The 19,584-nt window shown below is 41.8% G+C and overlaps 1 protein-coding gene across 1 annotated transcript in view; it reads left to right on the forward strand.

Annotated features, from left to right (window-relative positions):
- The first annotated feature begins 6,894 nt into the window (after positions 1-6,894).
- kif6 (kinesin family member 6) overlaps positions 6,895-19,584 on the forward strand; it is a 111,565-nt gene continuing 98,875 nt past the window's right edge. Inside the window, exons 1-4 of the mRNA XM_084045761.1 lie at positions 6,895-7,019; positions 10,234-10,343; positions 11,809-11,883; positions 19,037-19,184. Coding sequence (XP_083901887.1) covers positions 6,954-7,019; positions 10,234-10,343; positions 11,809-11,883; positions 19,037-19,184 — 399 coding nt within the window. The 5' untranslated portion in view covers positions 6,895-6,953. The remainder of the gene's footprint in view (positions 7,020-10,233; positions 10,344-11,808; positions 11,884-19,036; positions 19,185-19,584) is intronic.

Below are 19,584 nucleotides of genomic sequence, written 5' to 3' on the forward strand. Positions count from 1 at the left end.
AAACAAGGCCTAGTATAGGTATTAAGGGATAGCCGCATAGGTTTTTCCTTTAGGAAGAGTTTTGTTGCTGTTTGGAATTAAGTAAAACATATTTTTTCTATGCTGAGGTCAGAAACACATTGTTATAAAAGTGTTAAAGCATTTTTTTGTTTGTGGACTGCATTCCTGGGCAGATCCATGGACATTGGTGTTCATAGATTATATATATATATATATATATGTCCAAAACTGTTACTTTTCAGGAATCAAATTCAAAATTAGCAAAAGTAGCAGATCTACAAGCTTGAAATGCGGTGCGAGCTTGTAGATCTGCTACTTTTGACGCTGTAGTATGATCAAGAAGGGCATTCATTTACAAAAAAACACAAAAAGTTATAATATGGAGATAACAGGTTTCCACCCGACGGCAACGATATACATGTAGATGTACATGTAGTGCATTGGCCGCTGTTGTTCATTGGAGCGATGCATCAACACAGCCGTCATATTGTCAGGGGAAAGCCCTGAATGCATACATGCCCTACAGTATGTCTATTGAAGCAGGAGGTCTCTCCACAGTTAAAAATGATCATAACTCACTGAATTCTCACCCGATTTTCAAGTGTTTTGGTTTGTTGCAAATGCCAGACATGTAGTTATGTTATGATATAGGATAGTTTGCCAAATAAAACAGCATTTGGGTTTACATAGATAGTAACAGTAATGGTTATAAAACAGGAAAAAGAAATGTAGTCGGTAGGTACTTCATGCACAACTCAGCAAACGGAGTCATATTTCTTGCGGTGGAGTTATGGCAAGCTGCCCTGCATAACATGGGGGCGGCGCTGACATACGTTTTTATGTCTATGGCAGTGACCTCCAATCTCATTTAAATAAGTGATAGGCTGTACTCAGAATGACAAGAGTAAGTTAACTTATTTAATTTCTTCTCCATGTCTTTGCAATAAAGGACAAACGTTTCGGTTAGCCAGCCTTCGTCAGCGTGTGACCTCCAGTGAGCTCCAATCTGACACACCTGAAGCCGCTCGCTGACGAGTAGAATTAAAATCATGGCGTGGGTGAGCCATTATTTGGTGGGTCTGGGTGTTATAAGCCTGAGTTATACATGGTTGTGTGTGGGTGTCGAGCACCAAAAATAGCCGATCTGTGTGAGCTGCATGAGCATGAGTATTAATCTGGCTTTAGATCAGAGAAACTGCTGCTCTGTTCTTTTTGTCTAGAGCAGTGGTTCTCAAAGTGTGGTCCAGGGACCCCAGGGGTCCTTGGGGGGTACCGGGGGGTGCCTAGTGTCACAATTAGTTTAACCACTTTAGCCATATTTCATACTTTGGCTATTCAAAAATAGTAGATGTACAAGCTCATAGCGCCTCACTTCGTGCCACACTATGAGCTTGTAGATCTGCTATTTTTATTGTGGAAATTTCCGCAGCCAAATACATATCAATTTGGGAGTCCTTGCCATGAAAAAGTTTGAGAACCACTGCTCTAGAGCAGAGACAGCACTGGCCTCCTGATGGCACGAGGAGGACATGCCCAGCCAAGCAGAAGCAGTGGTGTGTTCTACCGTGTTACGCTATATACGTAGTATACTGTCCAAGAAATGTATTATTATCATTATTTTTTACTATAATTTTTATCCCCCGATTTTGTAACCCTTTTTTCACCCGGTGCCAATTTGCTAAGTGATCCTGGGCACTACACTCCCCCCACCAGCCTAGGGAGGCCAGGGCCGAGCTCATGCCTCATTCAATGCATGAGAGCCAACTGACCTTCTTGTCACCTGACAGGGGGGAGTTTCCCTGGTTGGATGTAGCACGTGGAAGGAACACGTTATTCCAACCAGTTCCCTTCCCCTCCATCAGGCGCCCCGGCTGACCAGGGGGAGGCAGTCCAAGAAATTTAGAAAAAAAGCATATACCCTATACTAACCATTTCATTCGGTGACCACGCGCGTTTGAGTGTATATACGCGGGCATTTCGTGAGTGTGGGAGGGCATAATATGGTATACCCTCCGAAAAAACCTAGAACACACCACTGAGCAGAGGGCCTTGTTTTTTGTCTCTGTAGTTTGAGAGTTTAGTTTTAATTTATAAAGTTGGCATTGCATGGCAACACCAACAAGAACAACAACAACAACAACAACAACAACAACAACAGAATGTGAAAGTGAGTGTTTAAAAAAAATAATAATATTGAGAACCAATGAAAATTGGTCACAAGAGCTTGTGACTAAATAACTACACTGTGTCGGAAACCACTGGAACAATCCTCCACAGTTTCGGACAAGGATGGATTCCACCCAGCCGACAGCAACGATATACACTGAGCACTTGTTTAAGACGGGTTTTTTCCCCCCTTGCTTCTGACAGCAAACAAAACTGGAACAGGCTGCATACCATGACTGATGTCACAGCGTGACACACTTCCTGGTAGGACGATGTCAAACAGGAGGAGGGGGAAGGCCTCCTGGCACTGCCGCTCTATTTTTGGTAAGCATCTCTAGGGTTCAGGTAACATACCGGAAACAGCATGTCTCACACACTCACACACACCCCCACCCCCACACCCACACTCACACCCACACACACACACACACACACACACACACACACACACACACACACACACACACACACACACACACACACACACAAAGATATTATGTCTGAAATAGATGATTCAGCATAAGGTACTTCACTGTAGAACCCTATACTTAATTGAACGGGGTCCCCCAGGGAACCCCCCAGGGGTTCTTTTTTCTCCTCTACAGTACACCAAATCTCTTCACTGAAAATAGCCGAACTACAGGGTCACACAACACCTTGCAACGTAACGCGGTGTGAGCTTATAAATCGGCTATTTTCACTGAATGTGATGTGTTTTCCCCCTGTATAAGTTGTGCCTTTCCATTATATAACCGCTGATAACAAGTTTACTAGTTTTCTTTACTCTAAACAAGAGTGATAGGGGAATACACACCTCAAATGTTGACCTCTACAGAACTGAATCCCTAAAGCAGTGCTTCTAAAAGTGGGGTCCGGGAACCCACAGGGGTCCAGGGGGTCTCCAGCCAAATTAGTTAATATAGCCTCACAATTATTTTAACCACTTTAACTAAAAATAGCAGATATACACAAGCTATAGCGAGTCACTGTCGCCGTGCTATGAGCTTGTAGATCAAGATTTGTGCAAATCTTTGAACACATATTTCTTTTAAGCAACATTCTTTTTTACTCAAATCTTTGCTTCTGGAGGTGCCTGGCAAAAAATATTTATACAAATACATATAATTTTGGGGGTCCTTGACATGAAAAAGTTTGAGAACCACTGCCCTAGGGAACTGGGGCAAACAAAAGTACAGTGAAGCCACTGTAAGATGTTTGTAAGGGGGTCAGAGGGTAGAGGGGCTGGTAGGTGACCTTACAAGCCCCTGTTGCATTCCACATGGTATAGATATTTGTGCAGACATCCTAGTAGCCCTTTTCCCTAACACGCCGTTCACAAGTAAACATAACAAAGCACACCGTAAAATCTGGAGTGTTCATTTAACTCTGAGAGGTGTGCAAATGTAACCAAATGGTTACATGTGTACATGCTCACATACAAATGGAGAGATTAACGGCCCGCAGTTTGGGAATCGCTGATCTAGAAGCAATAATTAAAGTTGATCAAATGTGTTTAACAGAGATTTAAAAGCTTATTTAAAGCCAACAGGGAAGTCACTTTTTGTGTTTATCAATCTGTAACCGCCAAACATGGCAGTATAGTGGGCCGCGCCCATTTGCTTTATGAGTAAGCGTTATTGACCTAGTGTGTGTTGGCAGTGCCTGCACAGTGAAATCCTCAGTATTCATTTATCCATTTGCAGTGGTGGACAATACTCAAGTAAAGTGAAGAACATTTTCTGTAATTTTGATTTTTTTTTTAAATAGTGAAAATAGCAGTGAAAATATCTCAACGCATCGCAGTGCATTGAAAGTTTTTTTGCATCTGCTATTTTCCACTATATTTGAAATAGCGCTTAAGTGGTTAATACATATGTTTTTGTAAGTTTTGGTCCCTTAAATTCCTAGTGGAGTCAAAAGTACAATATTTCAAAATGTAGCGGAGTTAAAGTCAACACCTTGCAAAAAGAATTTAAAAATAGGCCAACAATAAAAATGTACACAGTACTCAAGTAAATGTACTTAGTTACTGTCAGCCACTGTCCATTTGAAACTCCAAGTGTGTACACTCTCAGAGTTAAATTAACACTCAGGATGTTACTGCGTATATGTGAATATGCACATGGAATGAGTCACTGAACCCAGGGCGACCTTTTGGCCTGAGTATCGAAACACTCAACGCGCAGTTATTTAGATAGTTATATAGATACAGCAACATAGTGAAACTAGAATAGTTAGGAGGCTCTCTCTCTCTCTCTGTGTTATCTAAGAGCAAATAAACACACACGTATTCACACTCACATGCACACAAATCCAGAAAAACCAATCTTACTGAAATGACTCATACTCCCCTAGGGTGGTTGCCGTAAGCAAACATACAATTGTTCTTCGTCACCATCATATTATTATTCCTGCTTTCTTTTTATTTTCTCATAATCCTAGTTCACAGTCAAATCCTTAGTGTTCATTTATCCATTGTAACTCAGAGAGTGCATAAATGGAACCAAATAGACCTGTTCCATTTGTTCACTCTCAATTTATTTGTTCATGCACCTAGAGTTAAATTATCATTTATTTAGTTCATGATGATTGGTTCAAATCTCTCTCTGAAGAACACATAGAGAACACAGTGGTTGCAGGTGGATCATGTGAATCAAAAATGTGCAAATGAGGAAGAGATTCCCAAACAGAATGCAAAACATTAAACATTAAAGGTGTGTCATATCGAATGTCAACACAGACCAATGGAGTGGGAGGTGAGTCTGGAACAAGAAAAACAGCCCAGCAAAGGTGCACATTATTATTATGCACGGTTCCGCTCTCTGATTGGCTAGAACAGCTTTTGAATCATTTAGCTTACTGTAGTAGGTGATACAACTGTAATTGATAACAAACATTCTTGGGTGTTGTTGTTAGCAAGCTAGAGGGAATGGTGTCAATGATATAAGATAGAGATATAAATTCTCAAGTAGGCCTATAAGGGGAGATGTTGGACACATACTGTGTCAAGTGTAGCTCAGTGTTATTGTCATAGTAGCAGAGATCTGGAATACATATGCAGGATCAGTGGTGGACAATGTACTCAACCCCAGTACTTGAGTCAAAGTATGGATACAAATGTTTCTCAACTACAAGTGAAAGTATTCAAAAGTATAACATTATACGTTTTTTTTTCTTTTTAATATCAATGCATTGCTGTATTACAATTGAGACATTTACCCCAGATTTTCCAGAGTAAAAAAAAATAAAAATGAAAATAGCATATTTGCTATTTTGCTATATAAATAGGGCTTAGGTGATTAATTCATAATGTACTTTTTCCCATCCTGGAAATGTAGTGGAGTCAAAAGTGCAATATTTTCTTTGAAATGTAGTGGAAAGTCCAAAAATACAAATAGTATTAAAAGTTTAAAAAAAAAGTAAAGTAGACTACAGATAGGCTACTAGTTTTTTTTTTTTTTACCTAATTACAGAACTCAAGTAAAAATAGTTACTGTCCACCGCTGGTTATTGTCATAGTAGCAGAGATCTGGAATTCATAATATGCAGGTTCAAGTATGACAGCTGTTTAGGTAGCTATCTCTCTGTCCTCCATATCTTTTGGCCTGGTACTACAGAAAGGTCAGTGGATCCAGGACGTTTGAACATTCACTCTGCACAATTTCACTGAGAGCAAGAGAGTGCTGCTTGAAAGATGAGAAATGACAGCTCACTTACGTGCTCATTCATGCCCCCCCCCCCAGGGCTCCTTAAGGGGGTTCCAGGGTGGTTCAAGGGTTATCACATAAAAAACAGTTTAACCACTTTTTGTAGATCTACTATTTTCAAAAAAATATTGAGGGAAAAAGGTGCAAAATGTTAGGTAAAAAAATAGGTAATGGGGGTCAGCTGCCACAAAATATTTTCAGATGGGGGTCCACAGCCAAATGCATTCATTTGGGGGTCCTTGAACCACTGATGTAGGCTACAGTAGATACAGTAGTACAGTATTGTTGTTACAGTGTTAACATAGCAATATATTACTTTGCAGATATACATTATTACATTATAAAACATAGATTAACCACTTAGCCCTATTTTGTACCTAGGCTATTTGAAAATAGCAGATCTACAAGCTCACAACGCGTTGACGCGTTGTGAGCTTGTAGATCTGCTATTTTCAAATATTTTAGTACTTTTACTTTTGGTACTTTATTCGTTTACCTTGGGGAGTGTTCTGGACCGTCCTGGGCAGCATTCCATTTTCGGGTATATGATCCGGTCGGGAGCGGAAGTAAAAAAAAAAAAGTGGCCGGATGGGCAAAACCGGAAAAACGTCTCACCCCAATATAAGTCCGTCCTAATAAAATCCTTGATGCGGCATAGTTTAGCTTATTCTTTAAATGTAAATGTGCGTGCACTATCCGGAGACTATTTAGCGTCTGTATTATCCCACGGGGAAATTCTATTCCATTTAAATAGGGATTGGGGAACCAAAACAAAGCGGCACTGCAAAACCGGATGGGTAGAATCCGGAAAAAGGATTCTTTTTTCTCTTTTTTTCCAGTAGGCGTGGCCTAGACCGGATCATATGGGTCTTCTGTAACGCAGACCAGGCTTTCCTCCGAGGTGGAAAGACTGGTGATGCGAGGTTAGTTATAGACCACGTGACTCATCACCATAGCAACAGGGTGCAACAAATCCGACAGGAGAGCGAGAGTGAGGAGACAAGCTGTAGCATCAAGTTTCCATCGATGCTAATGTTAGCAGCAGGAAAAGCCAACAAGTCAACTAAAGGCTAGAAAATAATGGTGAAACAAAAGATTCGAATATACGCTCGCGTGAAACCCAATGAAAGATCTGACGTCACGTCGGTAAGTTTGACAGACACGTGGTGCTGCTACTGACGTTATACAGTTGTGGCACTGCTGCGGTTATAATGTGCTGTTTACATGCAGTGGTGGAAAGTAACTAAGTACATTTACTCAAGTACTGTACTTAAGTACACTTTTGAGGTGTTTTTTTTCTTTGCTAGAGTATATTTCCCATTTTCAGTACTTCTACTCCACTATCTGAGAGGCAAATATTGTACTTTTTACTCCACTACAATTATGCCCTTTATATACTCTGGCTGTTTGAAAATAGCCGATCTACAAGCTCACAAGGCAATGTGTGAGCGATTTTCAAAAGATTTGTAGGCCTATATATTTTATACATTTGAAAACCTGTGAAATGGGACATTCTGCACAATGAGTACTTTATACTTTTGGTACTTTAATTATATTTTGATGCCAATACTTTCATTCTTTTACTCAAGTCAATTTTGAATACAATACTTTTGACTTGTAACAGAGTATTTCTGTATTGTTGTATTGATACTTTTACTTAACCTCATTAAGTGTCCTTTCCATGGTAGCCTATGGTGATGCTCAGCAGCAGGTGGTGCAAACACCTGCAGGTCATTGTGTTAATTGTATTATTTCCAGAGATGGACAGTTAAACCTTCATTTGCTCTCTCTCTGCAACAGCAATATTATATGCAGTGGTGGAAAGGTACTTTTTCTTTTTTACTTAAGTAAAAGTATCAATAATGCAATGTAGAGACACTCTGTTAGGAGTAAAGTCCAGAATACAAAATTTACTTCAGTAAAAGTACAAAAGTATTGGTTTCAAAATGTACTTAAAGTACGAAAAGTAGAAAGTACTCATTATGCAGAATGTCCACAAGTTTGCTATTTCACAAGTTTGCTATTTTCTATTTTCAAAATCTTTTTTGAAAATAGCAGATCTAGAACCCTAACCCTAACCCTTGTAGATCTGCTATTTTCAAATGGCCGAAATGCATATAGGGCTGAAGTGGTTAATGTATGTTTTGTAATAATTATAATGAATCATGACCATAAAACATTTGATTCTGTGTCCAAAAATATTTGAAATTAAAATGTATTATATACTGTACTATATTTACTTTTCTTTTCTTTCAAATATTTTTTTGGACACAATCAAATATTTCACCAGGAGCCTGGATGGCTTGGTTCCAGGCTTAAAATGATGTATATGAATATTTTCTGAACTCTCTATGGAAAAAGGAATGGGTTTTCTATCTGTGGCACCACAACATGGCCGCCACTGCTATACTGCCCTATCCACCTGTTTCCTAGGCCTTGTGTTTTCCACGTCCTGTCGGATTTCATTGGATATCACACAGTGAAAAGCCTAGGAAACAGGTGGATACACCATAGCACACTGAACGGTGCCTTTGTTACAGTATGTGCTGCTGTGTGCATGTTCTACTACTTCTAAATAGTATAATAGAAAAAAGTAAGGGTTTATGGCATAAGTGCATGGTCTTTATATTATATAGACCAGTGGTTCTCAAAGTCGGGGTCAGAGAACTCTCAGGGTTCTTTGAGGGTTCCAAATGGACCCTTAACACATTGAACCAAATGGACCATTCCGGGTCCGTTTGGTTCCATTTGTACACTCTCGGAGTTATACAGGGGTCCTTGAAATTAAAAAGTTTGAGAACCACTGACATAGAACATGCAATGCCGTATGCCATTTCCTCTTATTGTTTCCTGGGTCCCTGTCCATGTTTCACAGCACAACACCCCCCTGATTTGTAATGTAATTGATTCAGCTGCCAGGAAGACGGCTAATTTGGTCTCACAATCCTAAATGAACAAAGGGGCCCCTGCCAAACTGCTTTCTGTCCACGGTGTGTGTGTGTGTACACAGTCCAATTTATTGTCCGAGCACAGCAGCTGATGGAGGGAATAATCAAATTAAACTGAGGGTTTCAGTGACACTTCAGCATGGGGATGATATTGTCCAGCAAACTGGAATGAGCACAGCTACCCCCTGGGGGCTCTTTGTGGTCCTGCAGGTCTGTGTGTGTGCGTGCGCGTGCGTGCGCGTGCGTGCGCGTGTGTGTGTGTGTGTGTGTGTGTGTGTGTGTGTGTGTGTGTGTGTGTGTGTGTGTGTGTGTGTGTGTGTGGTGTAGACACACCAGACCGGTCAGAAAAGCAATACCGCAGGCACAGTGTCGGTGAAAAACAGTCCAATCACGCAGGCCTTATCTTTGATTCGGCGGGCCCCAGGGGGGCATGTGATTGCATCAGTGTCCATCGGAAACATATGCTGGAACATATGCTGAAGCTCAATAGCAGCGGGTGGGAGTGTTCGAAATTACCCGTCCAGACTTACTTTAAATGTCCTCTGCTGCTAGAGCTGAAAGTATATTAGGGTTACGTGTACTACAGTTTGTCTTGTACCCCCTGAGGCATGCCTTTTTGGGGAATTTGTTGTGCTCGGCTACTCGCCTATACAGTACCGTTATCCTGAATGTTAGCTTAGACTTGCTAGTATATTGTTGCTGTCAGGCAGAAACCTCCTATATTCATATTTTTACTTTTTGTGTTTTTTCGTAAATGAATGCCCTACATGTCACATGCAAGCATCAAACGTCTTTGAGCTTGTAGATCTGCTACTTTTGAATTTGAATGCTGAAAAGTAACAGTTTTGGACATAATGAGGTTTCCACCCGACAGAGACGATATATGCTTTCAGAAATAGGCTACCGTGTTTTTTATGTTGGGGGCTTATATTAGACAAGCCACAAGAAGCCAAAATTGCTCTTTAGGCGTAGGATGATGTATTACACCGCACACATTTAGCTGGGGCTCGTATGCGCGGTACCACATAACAACTATAGGCATGACTGGACATACAGTGAGTACAGTGTACATTACATGCGGTCAAACTGTTATGTAGCTAGTCTCAAATGCTATGCAGAGAGTCCAACTTTGGCCACTCCGCATGGCAGGCCAACTCTTAACGCCTGATTTATATTTGGTTGTGCATCGTGTCCCGCACCAAAAAATTGCCGATATACAAGCTCACAACGTGTTGCAGTGCAACGCCTTGTGAGTCTGCTATATTCGGTGCGAGACAATGCAACTAAGCATAAATCTGCCCTTACCATGATTTTTTCCCTCTATATGATGTTGGACCCTTGCAAATATGTCTCATAGGACTGGCTTGGTTGTGTTGTTAAGCTGGCTCTGCTGTTGTCTTTGCCTCCCACAGGTGTACTCTGTAGACAATGAAGAGCAGACGGGTGCCTCGCTGGAGTTTGTGGTACCCAAGGATCTTGCCGATGGCTTCGTTAACAACAAGAGGGAGAACTACAAGTTCAGGTGAAACGCTATGAAGGTCACCGCTCTCCATTCAGTCAGCTCGTACAGAAACGGAACCTAATTAAAATGGTGCTAATGATGCAACACCACAGCTTGTAATAGGAGCTGTGCTGTTGCATCATTAGCACATTTAATTAGGTTCACTTTCTCCATGAGCTGCTGACTGAATGGAGAGTGGTGAACTTTAGCATACTTAACCCATTAAGGCCTGAGGTTCCGATCCTACAAATGTCTTCTAAATCCTAACAGTTTTTTGAAAAAAACGTATGTTGCTATGTCAGTGGTTCTCAAACTTTTTCATGTCAAGGACCGCAAAATGTATATGTGTTTGGCCACAGACCCCCATCTCAAAATATTTTGTTCCAGGGACCCCCAGAAGCAAAGATTTGAGTTACAAATGTTTGCTTTAAAAATATGTATATTCAAATATGTACACACATTTTCTTGATTTTTCAAAAATAGCAGATCTACAAGCTCGTAGCGCGGCACTCGGTGCCGCACTATGAGCTTGTATATATGCTATTTTTGAATAGCCAAAGTGTAAAATAATGCTTTTTAGCTCAAATCTAAAAATGACACAGATGGGTTAAAAGCTCAAATTTAAATGTGGAACTGTAAAGAGCGCCTATGTTGGTTATGATGAATGCGTCCAACAAAAGAGTCGACAACATAACTGTAAAGGGGGGTGTGCATAGGAAACCTAAATTTAAGCACTCAAGGTTGCATAAGAACTTTGTCTGTGAATAATTCATCCACCAAATCTGTCACTGGAGAGCTGGAACATCTGTTTAAGGCTGGTGGTGAAAGCTGCAGTCTTTTATACCCATTGGGCAGGGCACATGCCACGCTTCCAAGAGCTAAATTCACAGTTTGGGAGTTAGGCAGCAGTGGACACCGAAACCCACAGGCCTCTTAGAATAGCCTGCAGAGGTTCCCTCATGCCCTTATAGAAATACAATTTCCACATTTAGCGATCCTCGTGGGCCGGATTCCTCTCACATCTCTCTCATCTTTCTCTGGGATAAAACATGGAGGGGTGGGGCAGCCTTTGAAGACAGAATGACTAAACTCCCCCACAGTGTCCACTTGGGGGAAAATAAAATAAAATACAGCACTCTGTTGTATCCTTATTCAGCACTGCTGTGGTTAATTGTGTTAAGCCTGGGATGTTTGAGATGAACCAGAAACCTTTTGGTTTTGTTTTAGGCTACGCTAGTTGTAGACTAAATAAAGAGACAGGAGTAAGGTATGTCATCTGTTCTGCTTTGAAACCCACAAGAACATATATTTATCTCTGTGTGGTTTGTTCTGTAACTTCTTACTAATGCCATGGGTTTTAAATTCTGCACCTCCCCATCTGTTTTTAACCCCGTTGATATTGCATGTTGTAGTCCGAATGTGTTTTGTTAGGCAGGTTGAAAATGCCTAACTACTGTAAGTGTGATAATATCTTCTTTATATCTAGGTTCCAAAAGGTGTTTGACCAGAATGTGAAACAAGAGGAGATCTTTGAGACCATTGCCAGACCAGTTGCAGACAGGTACAATTCTTCTATCTCTCAGGGAAAGTCAGTGCTGATTTTATTGTGTGTCGAATTACACTTTTGATATTTACAATGATAAATTGTTTTCAAATAATAACTGTCGACAATGAAACAGTTCAATCAATACATGTTTGACCACAGGTTAAGTAGAAAACAGGCGTGAATCTCTGATCGGTGCAGAAATTGCAGAAAGGTTTTGTGTAAACAGTGAAGTGAAAAGCATATCCATCCAGTGCTAGTCTGTCAGTGTTGTGGTCAGGCCAGGCCACACACCCTGCAGCAGCCACTGTTGATGGGAAGACAGTAAAGCTGAACTTACCCTAAGACGGAAACGGAGGGAGCCTGTGATTTTTGGCCCCGCTCACGACACATAAACCACTAAGTGGACTGAGCTGGCGTACGGGATGGCACACTCTGCCATCTCAAAGCGTGTGTGAAGATCTTCCAGCCACAACAGAGCACTATGCCATGGTTCCTCACTCATTCTGAACGGTTGTTTATTGTGCTAAGCGATAATTACCACATGCAGTAGACGAGCCTGGAGGCCAGTCTCATCTTCAGGCTCCATAGAGAGGGCTAATGGTTACTCCCCAAATCTGTCTTCATGAGTGGAGGTGAAGGAACCAGTAGCACTACCACCAGGTCCAAATTAAAAGAGAGCATTTCACCAAAACAAAGCTCATTTTGAGCAGTGATTCTCAAACATTTTCATGTCAAGGACCCCCAAATTGACATGTATTTGGCCGTGGACCCCCATTTTGTGCCAGGGAGGTACAGGATTTGTGTAGTGAGCATGTAGATCAGTCATTTTTAAATTGCTTTTAATTTACTTACTTTTGCCTCCAGCACCTCACCAAAGTTTATTGGCGGATGAGCCGTGTTTTTTCACTATTTCGTCTGAATTGCTGAAGTATAATATAGAGTCAAAGTGGTTAAACGTTCTTCATTTTGTTATGAACCCCTTGGGGACCCCTGGGGGTTCTCACATTGAGAACCACAGATTTATAGCACTCTCATTCCATGTAGTGTGAAATGCAGGTTAGGGACATTATGAAAAAGAAACAGTAGGCAGCTTGGCCTAAACCTTCACTGAGGGATGTTACTGGGAGAATAAAGTACATAGCCACTTTATATAGGATAGTAGCAGTTACATCAGATCCTGTGTATTGTTAAAAATCTCCTTGCAACGTTGTGTCAGTCTAAAAACAATGTATTCACTGCAATTTGGCTCTCTGTTCCCTCCCATCCCCCAATCAGTACGCTTATACGTCCATAATCTAATTCAGTTGCTTGCTTCTTTAACCTCCAAGCTACCCCTGCACCCAATTTTCACCCTATCCCAACAAAAGGAGCTGTTATGGTGTCTGACGGAGCTTCAACCCTGCTCAGAGGTTAGTCTAAATTAGGGCTGGCTCCCCAAAGGGAAAACAGCCAAGAGGAGAGGGAATTTACTTGGAATTTCCTGTGATCAAATGTTGGTTATGTTGTTGTTATCTGAACTAGGTTCTTCCTCTCCTCCAGTCCTCCGCCTCCCTCACATTCTGTCTTACTGGCTCAGTTTAGCCCAGCCATCTCCTCAGCCCCCCTCTCCAGTCCTGATTCCACTTCTCTTAATCATAATGGGGGTCTATTTGTAGAATCCCACAAGTGCTTTGTATTATCGTTGCCATTATGAGACACAGTAAACAACATGGTGAGCCATCTAGATTGGCCAGCTAAGACTTGGATGTCTTTAACTTGACTCAGAGAGGCTCAGTGGCTTGGGTATTGGGTTCTTGCCCTTCCTAGCTGACCTTTTAATACTTGAGTCCTTTGTTGTGCTAGATGGCTGACATCAGGTTGAAGACTTGCAGTCATCTGTGAGGTATGTGTCATACCGTATCAGTTTGAGCCTGGCGTCCGTCAAGCTTTGATATGACTATGTCAGACACAGCCTGCAGGGCACTAGTCATCACATCTGTTCACGAGCAGCCTGTCCCCATGGTCCAACATTTCTTCAGTTCGTAGTCTGTTGCCAGTACTTCGCACCCCCTGCAGAATGCCCATTTACATAGTGTTGATGGAATGTTATAAATTCCACAGGGTCTTGAACTTTTAAATCCAGTCTCACCACAATGGCTGAAACACAGTGGTGAGTAAGTCTGATGGTTCTAGCTCCCATTTCCTAGTGGAATATGCTCCCTTCTGAGACAATCAAAGGAATAACGGGCTTGGCCTCAGATCCATGCCACAACGGGTATTGAGAGAGATTATGACAGGCATTTCAGTTTAGAATGACTTACTGTCATTCATGAGACCCATGAACGTGGTTAATGCATCCAGTTGGTTTCTTCATGCCATTTCTCTTTTGTTGATATTGAAATTGTCCCACGTACTGTAGCATGCGCGGCCAGAGCAATCAGAAAGTGAAATCAAAACCGAACTGACAGACAATAGTTTACATAAAGCCCTGTTGTCAGGAAGCATTTGTGTTCAGGTCTAGTCAGGATTCACTTTGAATAACGGTATTTTCCCCGTCAGACCAACTGCGCCCACAACTCAAGGCAAGCTGGCGCTTATCTTCTCAACTAGCAATAACTGTCAGGTTGTTGTTTTTATTGGTACTCAGTCATACTGGCAGTCATATCACACCTCTGAAGTTCAGCCCAACGCTCCAACTTGTTCATTTGGACACGATCTCTCCGTCTCCGCTGTGGTGTAACCAAAACTAGGAACTTGAGCCGCAACACAGTAGTTTAAAAACAAACCAACAGTAATGGCTCTAATGGAGAAAGAGCCGACATAATGATGCTGGCCTGGCAAGCCAACTCCTCTTGTTTGCATTGTAACCCCAGTTCGCAAGGCTGCATTTGGACTGATACAGTATTGCTTTGTTTTGAAACCTGTAGCTCATCTTCAGTGAAAACAAGACTATGGGTCTAAAAGACTCACTAGCCACCCGTAGATGTCATGCTGCACCTTACATTTTAGATTTTTTTGATACATTTTGGCCTGAGGGTAGTGCTAAAAAAAAGGTCATAGGGTCTCTCAAATGGTTGGGGTTCATTCACTGAGGAGTGTGAATGCGCTCAGCAGTTTCGTGGCCACGATGGCCAGTTCGATTTTGAGCTATCTTGTATGTAAATGGACATTTTGGTCTAAAGTTGGTGCTATAGGAAAGGACATGGGTTCACACATTTTTTAAGTCACTAGTTTTCATTGAAAACAATGAGGAACTTAACTCAACCTGATTGGGCCCTTTCTACCATTTGGTTGAGGTATGTTATAGCAAAAAACACGTCCACTAGATGTCACTGTTTCCCAGTCACATGGATTCTCAGGTAGCCACCTTTTAGGAAGTGAAAATCAATGAAGTCACTCCTGAAAGGTGGGCTCTTTTTGGTTGAAATGTCAGAGGTAAGATTATGTAACTTGATACAATTAAAAAAAATCTAATAATGGTCTAATCATTTTCTGAAAAAATCTCTTCCAAACGGGTTGTTTGTCACTTTATGGTAAAAGTAGTGAAGCTAAACTAAAGTAGTTAAAATGTACTATTTGCTATGGATAAATAGGGCTTTTGCTAATTCAGTGTTGTTAATATAATACATTTAATGTTCATTATATATATATGCTGAAATAATTGTATTAGTATGATTTTATTCCTATCTAAAAAAACTTATGGTTGGCTCAACCAAATGGTTCAATTGCCATTTAGTGGTAAAGGCAGTGATGCTAAAAAAATAAATGGACCATTTTGATGCTCTGAGTGATGAAGATGACCAAACGGATGATTCTGATCAACTCTCACAAGCAGAAGAGACTGATGAACATATGGGAGACATTGATCTTTCTGACAGTCTAGTACAAGACCCCAGCCAAGTCGAGGCGATGGTACTTTCCCCTGTTTGGATACATCCTTGACCTGTGCATCTCAAATTCCTGGCTGGTCTAGTGAGATTGTGTTCTACTGAACGGGAAACCAATGTCTCTCAAAAGGTTCTGGCTAGCAGTTGCCCACAGTTTGAAGCAAGTCAACAAGCAAGCATTCATAGTTGGTTAGCCATCATCTTCCTCTCCACCACAGATGCCATTTCAAGAGACGCTACTCAAGACCGTCACAACCACAACCACATGTTCACTATGACAACTGTGGACATTGGCCACTTCGCTGTGACAAGCAGGGACAATGCATACTCTGTCCAAAGGGTGTGTCCAGATAAAGTGCCAGAAATGCATGGTTTTCCTGTGTTTGAATCCAAAATGGCAATGCTTCTAGCATATCAACAGACAAGAAAGTGGATCTAATGCTCCAAAACATTTGTGCTGTTGCACGGTTGCACCATACTCAAATCAGGCACCCATCAAGTATGGTTGTGGTGTGTGTGTGATGGCTGGTTTAGGCAGTCACACCTGGAGTACAAACTAATTAGGACTCAGGCCAGGACAGGTGTGATTGCCTAAATCAGCCATCACTCACACACACTGGTTTATTTCTACATAGGCTTGCACTTTGTAAAGGTATTTCGATACATTCGCTATGATAATGTATTATTTTGTTTAGATTATCTAAATTTCCAACTTGTATACATAGTCATGTTCATAGACAGAGATATGTATGAATAGAAATATCTATATTTTTCAGTGAATGCATATAAATCAATGTACGTAAATGCATGAAAACTACTACTACATCCGCGCAGGAGAATGGGGGCACAAATAAAGTTCTGTGGCAATCCTGCCAGTAGTATTTGAGACGTCCTGTTTCAGACCAAAGTGTTGGATGGACAGACAGATCGAGGGACATCGACATCCTTGGTAACCTTCTCCTAGAAGGGCTGTAAAGGCAACTCAAGGCAAGTTTATTTGTATAGCACATTTCGACAACAATTCTCCTTTAAAGATGGTGGGACCATGAAGAGGGAAATAGAAAAGAAAGAACAGATCAGCAAAGTCACTAAACAAGAAGGGAGATGAATAAAAGTAACCAATGCGTATACTCAGAGAAGTGCATTGGCTAAGACCTTTTTCAACTCGACCATACCAATGGTGGCTTAGCACCAACTCCTCCCACAGTCATTCCTCCTGTTCGTCCCCTACTTATATCGTCCTTACCGTCTCAACAAAGGCCCAAAATATTACAGTCTGAAATTGCCCTTTCCCTTAAAAAAGAACCGGGAGAACAGAGGAGTCCAGTATCCTGGCTTAAGGACTGTTGGTCTCCAGGAAGGCTGAGGTGTAAACAGGAACAAGCATTGGGAAACGCCCCGGCCTCGGTGGCAGCGCTCAGGCCGCATCATTAGCGCTGACATTAAACTAAACACTGAGGCTGTGTCCTACCCACTCCTTCACCGCCATGACTCACGCAGGATTAAGTGGCTGCCCACTGCCCGGTGGCCGTCCAAGTCAGAATATATACCGACCGCCGCTCTCGTGAGTCGACGTAATTTTTTATGCCAACTGACACAGAGTTCTTCCTTTTACTCCGTCTCATACAGGGTGTGGAATCGCACAGCTCTGAGGAAGGAAAAAGCCACACTCCGCTCAAATTCAGGGTCGGCCGTTCCATTAGAAATAGCCAGAGGCAAGCCATTCTTTTCTTTTCGAGTTCTTTTTGAAATTTCTAAAGTATCGTCGAAAGAGTTTCCTTTGAACTTGGCAACTGGGAGAGGAGGGACAGAGCCTACGGTATAACTTCACCTTTGATCCAGGCTCTGGTGTCGGGGACTGGTCTGTCATTTTGTAATTTCTCCCTGGTTGCGCTCCAAGGCTGCATAACAGGAGAAGTATCCCTCACCTTCTCCCTGTTCAGCACCATAATTTTAGATGTTCATTTCACTCAAATAGAGGTTTGGTCCCATTAGAGAAAAAAAAGGGTTTCCATGGCCCTCCGCACGCGTGGTGTTCAGTTCAGTGCCAAACCAAAATTTACCAAGCCCCTGCCTAGTTTGACTGGGTTTGGGTCCTTTCCTTCAATCAAGCTCCGAGACATTCCTCCGTCACTGGCAGATGTCTGTCGCCGTTTGCCGCCGCCCTCCACTCGCTGCAGTCTTTCCCTGCGGATTTACAGTGTCAGGTTCGATTCACTCAGACATTTGGTGTCTGGTTTAGGATATTGTTGGCAGCTCCACCGCACTCCACTGCAAATTAAGATGGTGAGGTCAGACTGAGGCACATGATGCACATTAACAGTCTGACATGGCTATACGTTTTGGCTGTAACTATACTAGAGGTTTTCAAAGTGGGGGCCGTGGGCCTGAATTTCAAAAAAGGATTTTCAGTTTTTTTAAATGTATATAACAAAAAATGCAGATCTACAAGCTCACAATTCAACATGACCATCGTACCCTCCAATAATATTGGAAACCCCTGAACTATACAAAGCTGCAGTGCTGTGGATGAACTCATATTCACAGCACTTCTCTCAGGGTGGGATTGTTGATGTACAGTAACAGTATATAAATGGTGCAGTGTTGAATGCCAGTTGATTTCCAAAACAAACAAACTTGGGTCAGTGTTACAGATGTTAGGCTCCTATATAATGTCAATAAATATGTACACTGAATGCTGTGATGCTGTTGCAGCAGGTTAATACCATTAACCGAGATTGGAGGCTGCAACGTCCGTGCAGACAGTGTGTGTGTGTGTGTGTGTGCGTGTGTGTGTGTGTGCGGGCGTGTGCATGGATTAAAGTTCTCAGTCGTCACGACTGATTTCAGTCATTTGCATTCCAATCAGCATGTCTTATATGAAAGCAGTCGCGCACTGAAAATAGCAGATCTACAAGCTCACAATACACCATAGATTATATACTTGTGAGCTTGTAGGTCGGCTGTTTTCAGTTATTAGTTATTCTAAGATGAAAGAGTATTTGATGTGGTCAAACTAGCAATAGAATGTATGTTCAGAAGCATCTTCCATGAAACATGAATGGTCTCGGATATTTCATAAAGGCAAAGGTCAAAGCCTCAATCTTCTCTCTTCAACTGGTTGGTTGTGTGTAGAACAGCAGCAACATAGGTTTAGAATGATAACACATAAGCATCGTCATCTTACATACTGTGTAAAATATTTTAGAGCACTGGCCACAAATCACGGATTGGGACGAAGTGTTTCAGTCATGAGATTTTATTGTGCGTGTGTGTGTGTGTGTGTCTGTCTGTGTGCTCAGTGTGTTGGGAGGGTACAATGGTACCATCTTTGCCTATGGCCAGACCGGCAGCGGGAAGACCTTCACCATCACAGGCGGGGCGGAGCGCTATGCAGACCGCGGCATCATCCCTCGCACCCTCGCCTACATGTACCAGCGCTTCAGCCAGGTCAGCATGTTGTTGCACTCGGCCACTTGTTCCTCTTGCTTTAAGGTTTGGAGTATACTGTAGGCCCAAACATAGTTGAAAGTGATGTGCGTTTACCAACATTAATTGTTAATACACCATAGAACCATTGGCAAGTCTAATATAACCTAAATCTAATGTAAATCGGAATACATATAGTGGACCAAAATATAAAGGTAACAGTAAGTCATCAAACTTCATTGCAAGATATCCCGGGTGTCAAGATATCCCGCTGTCGGGCGGGGGAAACCCCTTATGTCCAAAATGTACTTACTTTTCAGGATTCAAATTCAAAAACGGCAAAAGTAGCAGATCTACAAGCTTGTAATGCGCTGCGTTTCGAGCTTATGGATCTGCTACTTTTGATGCTTTTGTGTGACAC

The sequence above is a fragment of the Gymnoscopelus microlampas genome (genome assembly GCF_963454915.1).
Source record: "Gymnoscopelus microlampas genome assembly, chromosome: 20".
Classification (NCBI taxonomy): domain Eukaryota; kingdom Metazoa; phylum Chordata; class Actinopteri; order Myctophiformes; family Myctophidae; genus Gymnoscopelus; species Gymnoscopelus microlampas.